This window comes from Bubalus kerabau, chromosome 1 (genome assembly GCF_029407905.1).
Source record: "Bubalus kerabau isolate K-KA32 ecotype Philippines breed swamp buffalo chromosome 1, PCC_UOA_SB_1v2, whole genome shotgun sequence".
In the NCBI taxonomy this organism is placed as follows: domain Eukaryota; kingdom Metazoa; phylum Chordata; class Mammalia; order Artiodactyla; family Bovidae; genus Bubalus; species Bubalus kerabau.
Window position 1 is genome coordinate 228678121 of NC_073624.1, and position 13111 is coordinate 228691231.

The 13111-nt window shown below is 37.9% G+C and overlaps 1 protein-coding gene across 8 annotated transcripts in view; it reads left to right on the forward strand.

Annotated features, from left to right (window-relative positions):
* FBXO38 (F-box protein 38) overlaps nucleotides 1-13111 on the forward strand; it is a 75751-nt gene that overhangs the window by 35893 nt on the left and 26747 nt on the right. For all 8 annotated transcript variants that reach the window (XM_055557855.1, XM_055557870.1, XM_055557892.1 and 5 more), the window contains 3 exons: nucleotides 5077-5247; nucleotides 6905-7047; nucleotides 7943-8153. In XM_055557855.1, the coding sequence (XP_055413830.1) occupies nucleotides 5077-5247; nucleotides 6905-7047; nucleotides 7943-8153 (525 nt within the window). The remainder of the gene's footprint in view (nucleotides 1-5076; nucleotides 5248-6904; nucleotides 7048-7942; nucleotides 8154-13111) is intronic.

A 13111-nucleotide genomic window follows, 5' to 3' on the forward strand; every position in this document is an offset into this window, starting at 1 on the left:
TATATAGTAACTTAAAATTATTAGCTTTGGCTTAATTTTATTAAGCTAATAATTTTAAGTTTACTGTATAGTAACTGAAAATATGTTATATATATTACTATATAGTAACTTAAAATTTTAAGTTAATAGTAATAGTTAAAATTATTATTGGTAATTTGGTGTTTTTTCTGCAGTCTTATTTTTTGTTCTTCCTAAGAGCTAAAAACTTGATGGATTTGTATATTCATGATGACTATATTTTAGGTCCACTGAGAATTGTCTTTATAACCAACTATTTCTCAATAGTGTTTGTTTCCCCTCAACACACATTTTCATTTGAAAACACTTTACCTTTTGACTACCATTATCTTATGTTTGCAACATAGCTTATTTCATAGTCTTCTTTATACTTAATAATCTATTAGTTATCTTTTTATAAGTCATTCTTCATATTTGCTACAGTTCACCCATTTCTCTTATGTATGTACTTTCCTCCGTTACTCCAAAGATAAGTCTGGGATTCTCTGTATGGGAATAGGTGCCAGGTGCCTCTAACAAACATGGAGAGATTACAGGTCACTGTTTATACTCTGTCACTAATCTCTTGCCTCTTAGCCATTTAGATTTTGAAATATCTTTCCAGGAGGTTGGGGTGGCTCCTGGTAAAACTCGCATCAGTTCTTTGTTCCAGAGATTCTGGCAAAATATAGAAATATCACCTTTGTCCCCATACATTTATGGTAAAAGTGGCAGTGCCAGGTTGGGGAAATGGATGTGCTGAAAAGTAGATGCTGTGTACTAGGAATGTAAGAAAAGTGATCCAAGGATGAACACTCAGAGAGGGGTTCTTTGTTTACGTGGATTCATGATTTCAGATCTTTGTGGGAAAGTGCTAGGGGTGTAAAACTCATTCAGATTCAGGAGAAGTATAGAGTAGTCTTTAGTGTTGGGACTTTGGAAAGAAGGAGTGAGATGGAATTTTATTAATCATGGGACCTGGGGCAAATCATTTCTTGGTTTCAAATCACCCAATAAAAAAGTAGAAAATGGTCTTATATCCATTTGACAAGTGAGAAAACATGGACTTTTATAATCTCTTACACTTAGAAAGCATTCAGTAGGGCTTTCCTGGTGGCTCAGTGGTAAAGAGCCAACGCAGGGGATGCAGGTTCAGTCCCTGGTCCGGGAAGATCCCACATGCCTCTAAGCAACTAAGTCTGTGTGCCACAACTACTGAGCCAGCATTCTGGAGCCCTCGAGCCACAAGTGCCGGAGCCCAAGTGCCCTAGAGCCTGTGCTCTACGGGAAGCTACCGCGATGAGAAGCCCGTGCACCACAACAGAGAGGAGCCCCCACTCAGAGTAGCTCAAAACACTATAACAGAGTAGCTCACCACAATTAGAGAAAGCCTGTGTGCAGCAAGAAGACCCAGTGCAGCCATAAGTAAAATAAATCTAAAAAAAAAAAAAAATCAGTAAATGGTAGCTTTTACTTCTAGCTGACCTCTGGGCTGAAGGAAAAAGAAACAATCTAAGTCCTAGGTGATGTAATCAGGGTTCTGAAGAAGTGTGACAATCAGGAGACCTTAAAAATAGGAACAGATATCAAAGGAATGAATGTAAGACATGGATTTATCATGCTAGGCTGTAGCAGTAATGCTGGAAACACCCACTCAGGTTCAAGATGATCATAAGGGAGAAGGCAAATTATACTTCACAGAGCAAAAACAAAGTTTTTGCCAGGAGATTAAAGAGTATTTCTCAGCAAAATTATGAAGAATTGGTTAAGGTAAAATGTCCAAGAATGCCAGTAAATACAAAAAAACAGGGACCCTAGGAGCGAGACCATGAATTGTATGGAAAGAAATTTAAAGAGGTGGGAGTAAATCCCAGTAATGGGCAGGACAGCTTCACCAGAGCAACAGTGTTTTCTTTGTAGTTTGTGTCAGTTTTGATTGCTGGGATTGTGAGAGACATTTATTGGGTTCCTATGTCCCAGTATTATGCTGGACATTGAAAATGTAACTGTAAACTAGGCAGAGTCTAGTTTTCCTTCAAATTGCTCATAGTAAAGTAGACCATCCTATAGAGTAAAGGTCAGGCAGGTGGCAGGAATAATAATAGGAAGCAAGAGACACAGTGTGATATCCAGTGGCATAATCTAGACTGGCGGATCACTAAACCCAGCCCCTACTTTCTGACAAGACAGTAGACCCTAAAGCCCGAGGACGGAGAGAACGGATGTGTCTGAGTTAAAAGTCCACTCTCTAAGGTATAAATATTTACTAACCAATACCATAGTTCTAAAAATGGATCCAGTTTCTCAGAGTTCACTCTTCTCTACACATGGCCACACCTGACTTGAAAAACATTATCCTTATAGAGCAAACGACTTACATTTTAAATAAATAATTAATTAATTTGGCTGTATCGGGTCTAAATTGTTGTTCATCGTGTCATGCAAGATCTTTTAGTGCATCACACAGACTTTGCAGTTGTGGTGTGTGGGTTTAGTTGCTCCATGGCCTATAGGATCTTATTTCCCCAAGCAGGGATCAAACCCACATCCCTTGCATTGCAGGGTAGATTCTTTACCACTGGGCCACCAGGCAAGTCCCAGAGAGTTACATTTTTAAGATTTTATTTTTCTTTTTAAAAGCTAATAAAACTTTACCATAAATGTAAACCAGTACAATGTGTCCATCAGTTTTGCTTTAAGACTTCACATTCTTTTTTCCTTTTCTAGACAATTGAAAATAATCTGCTGGCTGTCTCTTAACTTTTAACATAAATTTTTATTTTGCAAAATAAAGGCTACCATTTGTACAGAATACCTAACCTAAGATTGTATCTGAACCTGACAATGGACAGATGAAGCAGGACGGTCATAGAGACTAATCATCAAATCAGATCAGATCAGATCAGTTGCTCAGTCGTGTCCGACTCTTTGCGACCCCATGAATTGCAGCACGCCAGGCCTCCCTGTCCATTACCAACTCCCAGAGTTCGCTGAGACTCACGTCCATCGAGTCAGTGATGCCATCCAGCCATCTCATCCTCTGTTGTCCCCTTCTCCTCTTGCCCCCAATCCCTCCCAGCATCAGAGTCTTTTCCAATGAGTCAACTCTTCGCATGAGGTGGCCAAAGTACTGGAGTTTCCGCTTTAGCATCATTCCTTCCAAAGAAATCCCAGAGCTAATCTCCTTCAGAATGGACTGGTTGGATCTCCTTGCAGTCCAAGGGACTCTCAAGAGTCTTCTCCAGCACCACAGTTCAAAAGCACCAATTCTTCGGCGCTCAGCCTTCTTCACAGTCCAACTCGCACATCCATACATGACCACTGGAAAAACCATAGCCTTGACTAGACGAACCTTTGTTGGCAAAGTAATGTCTCTACTTTTGAATATGGTATCTAGGTTGGTAATAACTTTCCTTCCAAGGAGTAAGCGTCTTTTAATTTCATGGCTGCAGTCACCATCTGCAGTGATTTTGGAGCCCAAAAAAATCAAGTCTGACACTGTTTCCACTGTTTCCTCATCTATTTCCCATGAAGTGATGGGACCAGATGCCATGATTTTCGTTTTCTGAATGTTGAGCTTTAAGCCAACTTTTTCACTCTCCACTTTCACTTTCATCAAGAGACTTTTGAGTTCCTCTTCACTTTCTGCCATAAGGGTAGTGTCATCTGCATATCTGAGGATATTGATATTTCTCCCGGCAATCTTGATTCCAGCTTGTGTTTCTTCCAGTCCAGCGTTTCTCATGATGTACTCTGCATATAAGTTAAACAAACAGGGTGACAATATACAGCCTTGACGAACTCCTTTTCCTATTTGGAACCAGTCTGTTGTTCCATGTCCATTTCTAACTGTTGCTTCCTGACCTGCATACAAATTTCTCAAGAGGTAGGTTAGGAGGTCTGGTATTCCCATCTCTTTCAGAATCTTCCACAGTTTATTGTGATCCACACAGTCAAAGGCTTTGGCATAGTCAATAAAGCAGAAATAGATGTTTTTCTGGAACTCCCTTGCTTTTTCCATGATTCAGCAGATGTTGGCAATTTGATCTCTGGTTCCTCTGCCTTTTCTAAAACCAGCTTGAACATCAGGAAGTTCACGGTTCACGTATTGCTGAAGTCTGGCCTGGAGAATTTTGAGCATTACTTTACTAGCGTGTGAGATGAGTGCAATTGTGCGGTATTTTGAGCATTCTTTGGCATTGCCTTTCTTTGGAATTGGAATGAAAACTGACCTTTTCCAGTCCTGTGGCCACTGCTGAGTTTTCCAAATTTGCTGGCATATTGAGTGCAGCACTTTCACAGCATCATCTTTTAGGATTTGAAATAGCTCAACTGGAATTCCATCACCTCCACTAGCTTTGTTCGTAGTGATGCTTTCTAAGGCCCACTTGACTTCACATTCCACGATGTCTGGCTCTAGGTCAGTGATCACACCATCGTGATTATCTGGGTCCTGAAGATCTTTTTTGTACAGTTCTTCTGTGTATTCTTGCCACCTCTTCTTAATATCTTCTGCTTCTGTTAGGTCCATACCATTTCTTTCCTTTATCAAGCCCATCTTCGCATGAAATGTTCCTTTGGTATCTCTGATTTTCTTGAAGAGATCTCTAGTCTTTCCCATTCTGTTGTGTTCCTTTATTTCTTTGCATTGATCACTGAGGAAGGTTTTCTTATCTCTTCTTGCTATTCTTTGGAACTCTGCATTCAGATGCTTATATCTGTCCTTTTCTCCTTTGCTTTTTGCTTCTCTTCTTTTCACAGCTATTTTAAGGCCTCCCCAGACAGCCATTTTGCTTTTTTGTGTTTCTTTTCCATGGGGATGGTCTTGATCCCTGTCTCCTGTACAATGTCACGAACCTCATTCCATAGTTCATCAGCCACTGTATCTATCAGATCTAGGCCCTTAAATCTGTTTCTCACTTCCACTGTATAATCATAAGGGATTTGATTTAGGTCATACCTGAATGGTCTAGTGGTTTTCCCTACTTTCTTCAATACTGGATGTTAAAGAGTTGACAACTTAAGTTGTCAAGATTCCATGACACTAAAGAATCTTTTGTTTTTTAAATCTTTTTCTAGGCAGAATGGCTAATGCAGATCTGGTGAAATATGGTTTGGCTGATGTGGTGGAAAATCCTGGTATTATCACTGATATAGGGATGAAGGCAGTCAATGAAGTTTTCTCCTGTATCAAATATCTGGCAATTTATAATTGCCCCCATCTACATAACCCATACAATTGGATCTCAGGTATACTATATCTTAAGTACAGGTATATTTTATTGATGTCAAAATAATACATATCTTTGTTTTCTGTATGGCATTAATTAACATTCCTCATGTAAAATGTAGATTTTTATATAGATTGTTCATAGATGCTCTGGGAGCCTTTGATAACTGAGTTGGAAATACTTTCAGTGCTTCTTTGAACTCCTGAGATTCTCTGCCTAGAAATTTGTTCTTGTCGAGATTATAGATTTAGTCGCACTAATTGTTACATGTTTTTCTTTGGGCCGGGCATGTAAAATTAAGCTTAGGAATTGTTGCCTGAGATATTATGGTGGTTTTCTCTGTGTTACCTTAAAATGGCATATCATCTGAACAGACAAAGTAGGTATGTATGTATTTTAAAAACTTCAATTCAATGACATACTAAACATGTAGTGAAATTTTCTATTACCTTAAAATTTTAGGCTACTTCAGATGATATCTCCCTGCCTGATACCTTGGGTACAGAAGTGTGACTTTTGCATTTGGTATTTTTCCTTATGAGAGAAGTTTTATTCCACTCCCCACCACCCCCCCACCCCAAGAGAGTAATGCTATTTATTTTTTTTAAGGCACTTCTTAGATACCTAAATTCACAAGCCTTTAATAAAGTCAGAGCTAGAGACTTTTCATTTTGACATCCTCGTACCAAACAGGCCCTCTCACTGACAGCTGCAAACCAACACTGACAGCTATCTGAGCCACCACACAGGGGTACTACAGCTCCACACAAAACCCACCTCCAGGCCTATTGCAGGGCTCCTGAGCCTCTGCTAAGATCAGTTGTTAGAATGGCCATGTCTCACCCTTGGGAAGAGAAGTTCTACCCCTTGCCCAGCTGCACCAGGAAGCTATTGGAAAATACAAGCTTTAGGTTGTAGCCGGCATAGATCACTTTTAAAAAATAACATTTATTGGGTTTTTGGTTTGTTTGTTTTCTTAAATACAGAAGAGTATAAAGAAGAAAATAAAAAATGGCCTATAATCCCATCACTCAGAACTCCTGTTAACACTTAAAAACTAAAAGTAATACATGCACTTGATAAACAGTATCAAACAGTACAGAAAGGTACAAAATGAAAGGCCTCCTCTTCTCAAAGGTAACCACCATCAATGGTTTCTTGTATATTCTTCTGGACAGGTTATTTTGTGCATTTGCAGCCTATACATGTATAGCATTTAAAAATGATTTATGTATACAGAAGGACCTTACTATGTATATACATTGTCCTGTAACTTGTATTTTGCATTGAGAATATTTTGGAGATCTCTCCATATTAGCAGGCTTATTCGGTTCTTCATTCTTTTAGTAGCTGCATAATGTTTTATTAAAGGAATACACCAACATTTCTTTTAACTAGTGTCCTGTTGTTAAATAGGCATGTAGGTTTTAATTGAATCACATTTAAACAAAGATAGACTTATTTTCAAGTTAACGATTTCCAGTCCATCTGGTTCTCATGAAATTGGGTAAGGAGACATCATAGTTTAGAGTCATTAAGTGTTAGAGATCATGAAATAAGATAAAATTTACACAAAGAAAATGGGTTTGAAAGTCTTTGTGACCTATAGCAAAATTCATGAGTAATGGAGAAAGTGTTAGTTAATATTTTCTCTGGCCATGTCATTTCTTCAACAGACCACTCAAGGTGGACTCGATTGGTTGATATCAACTTAGTGCGTTGCCATGCTTTGAAGCTGGACTCCTTCGGCCAGTTTATTGAATTGTTGCCCAGCCTGGAGTTTATTTCACTGGACCAAATGTTTCGTGAACCACCCAAAGTAAGTCACATTTGAGAGAGTTTTGTACTCAAGAAAACAACCTAAGTAACTTTTTTCCCTAATGATATGCCTTTACAAATGATATAATATGACTTTTTACTGCCAGCCTCAGTGAAGGAAGGCATAAAGGTTATAATAATGGATGGCCATTTGTTCTTGTGAGTGAATACTAAGGGGTTTCCAGATAAAGAAAAAAGTAAGTGGAAAGCTGTCGCCATCAGGTTTATAAAGTTAAGGTAAGAGCAAAGGTGGAAATTTGAGCTAAAGCAAAAATTATTACTTAGAGTAGTTAGTTGAAAGATTAGATCTCTAATTAGCAACCCAAAATATAAGTAAGGATTAGGAACTTATTTTGGATGTTTTCTTTTGCTGCTACTTTTTCTACCCAGTTGCGTATCTGGGGAAATCTGAAGTTGCCCAGTTGTACAAAATGTTATTTTAAAACTTCTTAATGTATACAGAAACTTAACTTATTGAAATAAAAACTTAATGTTTCAATGAATTAGGTTCTCTCTTGTCAATTCTTAATGGTTATACCCTCACTGTTGAAGCAGTGCCATATAATATGGAAAGCTCAGCGGTGCTGCATAGTAGGGAAAGCTCAGGGTTTGAGGACAAATTATTTGGTTTCAAGTCTCAGGTGTAACACATACTGGTCATGCACTGTTGGGCAGATCCCTTCCCATTGTGCATGTCATCATCTGTAAATAAAGACTAATAACTTTGTCTTGCTTGAGGTGTTATGGGCCTTAAATGAGGTTCTTTATGAATAGGTGAAAGTATTTCTTAAAGTGCTATATAAGTATTCTATATAAAGATGAAATGAAGGAATATTCAAACTGCAGCGTTTTATTCTAACCCAAATTAATAAACATGTGGTTTTGTCTTGCTTCAGGGCTGTGCTCGGGTTGGTCTGAGTGCAGGCACGGGAATTGGGGTTTCCTCGGCCCTTGTTAGCAATCAGAACTCTAACAATGACAATGATAATAATGCCCAGAATAATGCCAACATCCACGACAACAATCACCATCACCCAGATGACTCAGATGAGGAGAATGACTTCCGGCAAGACTTGCAGCCAGGAGAGCAGCAGTTTGCAGCCGACGGTAACCCAGATCTTTTGTGAGCTCCAGACAGAGATGATTTTTACTTTGGGTCATGTTTCTCTGACTTTTCTGTTTCCTTCTCCTCCATTTCAGTTTGTCACTTTATACATTGGGGAACCTTGCTAACAAAGCAGCTGATGGGTGGATGGAGTTTGCCTGTCTGCTTGCTTGTTTTAAAGTTGTCTTTGCAACATCTCTTGTCCATAGAATCTATTGGAGGTACTTACAGAAAGGGAAGGACTCAGATGCCATGAGAATTAGGGTGCAGTGAGCCTTAGAAGCCTGGCTTAATGGAGATTTAGCTGTCAGGATTTGGGTGAAGATCTTTCGGTATCTTGCTAAACAGTAGATATTCTCTCTCACCATTGAACTTGAGTGTGGAGATCATTTTTGGATGTACCAAGAATTGGAAAAATGAATACCAGATATGTGCTAGAGATTGTGTTGGAAACCCTTCACACACCTCTCGCCATTAAGTCTTCAAAGCCACTGAGAAAATTAAGCACATAAGCTAATAAGGACCTATGGGATTTCACTTATGTAACTATCCATCCAGTTCTTTGATACTGACTGAACTCCTGCTCTCTGCCACCCCAGGTGTTATTAGGCTTCATCTGCCCATATTGATGAGTGAGAATGGAGTGAAATTGTTTCCTTACAGATGTTCCAGTTTCTCAGTTGACACTTAAAAACTGGAAAAGGAATCTCTTCTAGCCACTTTTTTGGTTGTTGCCCCTTCACTTATTCTCTTGGGCAGAGTAATTAATGAAAATAGGGTGCCCTGGTGTATTCATTACTTTCATAATGAAAGTATTCTGTGTATAATCTCCTTTAAGATCACTCTGTATATGCAGGTCCTGACCTAAGAATCATTTGTAGGCATTGTCTTCACTTCCCTACCCTACATGTTCTCTCTATAGAGAACTCTCCATTTTGGCTCTTGGCAAAGTCACCAGTGGCTCTTTTATAAAGGTTAGTGATATTTTCTCCACTTGTATCTTCTCTGACATCTCATCTTAGCTGCATTTGTCACTGTTTTCCACTTCTATCTTCCTGAGGTATTTGCTTCTCTTGGCCTTTCTGAAACCATTTTCCTGATTTTTCCTCCTATCTCACTGGACACACCTCCTCAGGTTCCTTCACTTGTACCACCTCCTGTCCTCCACTCTTGTCCTTGCTCTCCCTTTTTCTTTCTATAAGCTTATCCAGTCTCATGGCTTCAGTGCCAACTATATACAATTGAATTCTAAACCTTTATTTTCAGCTTTGATATTTCTGTTTTTTAAAGTAATTACAGTTATATCCAACTTCATACTTCTGATTTCCACAGGAGTACTTTTAGGCATTTCAAACTTCTGGCTAAATCTCTCCTCCTAAAACACAAAAACAAAAGTGCAGAGCCAGCAAGTGCTAGGGGTTAAGGAGTGGAGTGTGGAGTCCGCTGTTTCTTTGCCTTCTTGTCCTTGTGTGCCATCACAAAGATCTGGACTTCAGAGAACACTGACCATCTGTAGGAAACTGGTGCAGCACTTGAAGTGCAGCACTCCCCACATCCTCCAAACTCAGTTGTGTTTGGAGTTGATGTACTAGACAGAGTATAGACTCCACTAGAAAGTTACATGGCCATTGGCTTCTCGGTATAGAAGGGGGTTGCCCTTCATTGTTAAGTCATATATTGATGCAGCATGAACAAAACATATGCAAGAATACTATATTCGATTTAAGAGAGAACAATGAAACTTACATCCACTAACATTTGAAATTAAGGTTCAGTAGATGTGAGATATAATTACAAAACAAATAACTTGAGGTACCGAATTTGTCAGATGTGTTATCTTCAAATGCTGAGAAGTAAAGGAGGTAAAATGCCAAGATTGAGGAACTAAACAGCCTCAAGAGGAAACCTAAGAATACCAAAGATGGTGGCAGCATTTTAGAGAAGTGAATATTGGCATGAAACATTAGGCTCCATGGGTCTTTCCAACTTCATGCTATATTTTTGTGTATTCATTATTACATACATGTCAGGTTAATTCTTTTAAATAAAAAATAAGGACGTGGGGAATTCCCTGGCGCTCTAGTGGTTAGGACTCGGCACTTTCACTGCCATGGCCCAGGTTCCATCCCTTGATGGCACCCACAAGCCACAAGGCACAGCCAAAAAAAAAAGACCTGGAGAAAGGGCATGTGACTGTTGATCAAAATTAGAAGTACAAAGAATTCAAGTAAAAGAAACAACAGAAAAAAACACAAAAAACATAAAGAGTGGTATAGGGATTAAAAATAAAAGGGATCATGAAGAATGAATGTTAGTTGAAATGACTAATATTAATGCTTGTACTCCTTAAGTACCAACATAATAATATTTTAAACAGTTTGAAATTGATATTCACATGTCTGCTTTACTTACTGTAGAATTTTAGAACTTTTCATGAATGTACTTTTGGATTAGTGCTAGAATGAAGTAGATTTCACTCTGTTGCCCTGTTTAACTTAATCAGCTTGCATGAAGTAATTGCCTGTCAAAGAAGGGCATTGTAAAATTTTAAAGACATTTAATTTATATAAGTTAAGTGTCTTTGCTAATAAACCACTGAAATAAAATTTGGTGTTTTTTTAGTGAACATTATCATGAAAGTAATAGATGACTCTAACAAAAATATGTTTTCATTGTTATACAGAGTACTATTTAATTTACCAAGATTCAATAATTTGGTTACAGATATTATCTTAGATTTGCACTTCCAAAACTGTTAAGATTTAGAATGCTTTATTGTGAACTACTTATGTTAACTGAAAATCTCAGTTCATTACCTTCATTTTGCAGCACTGTAAAACAGGAGGAGATATCCATATTTTTTAACAATTCTCATTGTCTAACAATATTACCATCTGTCAAAATCATGCTTCTGTAATTGCTAAAGCATTTTTCCAAGTTATTTAGATATGATTACTTTTGAAGTAATTATAACTGTAAAGCATAGTTTTATTTATATATCATTAACTATTTTTCTATCTGAATTTAAAATAAATCCCATGTACTTACTGCTTTCAAAAGTGGGGTGCCACTCCATTCCCTCACCACCACCCCTGCAAATTAACCACTAAGTGAAACTGCTCTGCAGCATTTATTTTAGACAGTGGTTCTCAAATTTATATATAAAAGAGACCAGTTAATGTATATGTAAAAATCGCTCAGCTCCATCAAGGTTTATGATTATATTAGGTAACAGGATTTTTTTTATAACTGAAACAACATTTCACCTGAACAGAATGTTTGGTAAGCATTGATATTTGATTAAAAGATAGCTTACATAGTTTCTGTAAGTTAAAATTGTTCTGAAAAATATGTACTTCCTAATGATAAAATACTTTGAAACAAAAAAATCAAAACCAAGAATCACTTAGAACTTCCCTAGCCCCAAAGTACCATCATCTCATTTAATTACCAAAGACATCTATTGAGATATTATCCTTTCTTTTCTTTTTTTTTAATTATTTATTTTAATTGGAAGCTAATTACTTTACAGTATTGTAGTGGTTTTTGCCATACATTGATTGACATGACTCAGTCACGGGTGTACATGTGTCCCCCATCCAGAAACCTTCTCCCACCTCCCTCCCTCCCCATCCCATCCCTCAGGGTTGTCCCAGTGCACCGGCATTGAGTGCCCTGTTTCATGCATCGAACTTGGACTGGTGATCTGTTTCACATATGGTAATAGACATGTTTCAGTACTATTCTCTCAAATCATCCCACCCTCACCCTCTCCCACAGAGTCCAAAAGACTGTTCAGTACATTTGTATCTCTTTTGCTGTCTCACATACAGGGTTATTGTTATCATCTTTCTAAATTCCATATATATGCGTTAGTATACTGTATTGGTGTTTTTCTTTCGGGCTTACTTCACTCTGTATAAAAGGCTCCAGTTTCATCCACCTCATTAGAACTGATTCAAATGTATTCTTTTTAATGGCTGAGTAATACTCCATTGTGTATATGTACCACATCATTCTTATCCATTCTCTGCCAATGGACATCTAGATTGCTTCCATGTCCTGGCTATTATAAACAGTGCTGCGATGAACATTGGGGTACATGTGTCTCTTTAAGTTCTGGTTTCTTCAGTGTGTATGCCCAGCAATGGGATTGTTGGGTTGTATGGCAGTTCTGTTTCCAGTTTTTTAAGGAATCTCCATACTGTTCTCCATAGTGGCTGTACTAGTTTGCATTCCCAGCAACAGTGTGAGAGAGTTCCCTTTTCTCCACACCTTCTCTGGCATTTATTGTTTGTAGACTTTGATGGCAACCATTCTCACTGGTGTGAGATGATACCTCTTGTGGTTTTGATTTGCATTTTTCTGATAATGAGTGATGTTGAGCATCTTTTCATGTGTTGGCTAGCCATCTATATGTCTTCTTTGGAGAAATGTCTGTTTGGTTCTTTGGCCCATTTTTTGTTTGGGTCGTTTATTTTTCTGGTATTGAGCTGCATGAGCTCTTGTATATTTTTTGAGATTAAATCTTTGTTAGTTGCTTGGTTTACTGTTATTTTCTCCCATTCTGAAGGCTGTCTTTTCATCTTGCTTATAGTTTCCTTTGTTGTGCAGAAGCTTTTAAGTTTAATTAGGTCCCATTTGTTTATTTTTGCTTAAAAGGTGGGTCATAGAGGATCCTGCTGTGATTTATGTCAGAGAGTGTTTTTCCTATGCTTTCCTCTAGGAGTTTTATAGTTTCTCGTCTTATATTTAGATCTTTAATCCATTTTGAGTTTATTTTTGTGTATGGTGTTAGAAAGTGTTCTAGTTTCATTCTTTTACAAGTGGTTGACCAGTTTTCCCAACACCACTTGTTAAAGAAATTGTTTTTACTCCACTGTATATTCTTGCCTCCTTTGTCAAAGATAAGGTGTCCATAGGTGCATGGATTTATCTCTGGGCTTTCTATTTTGTTCCA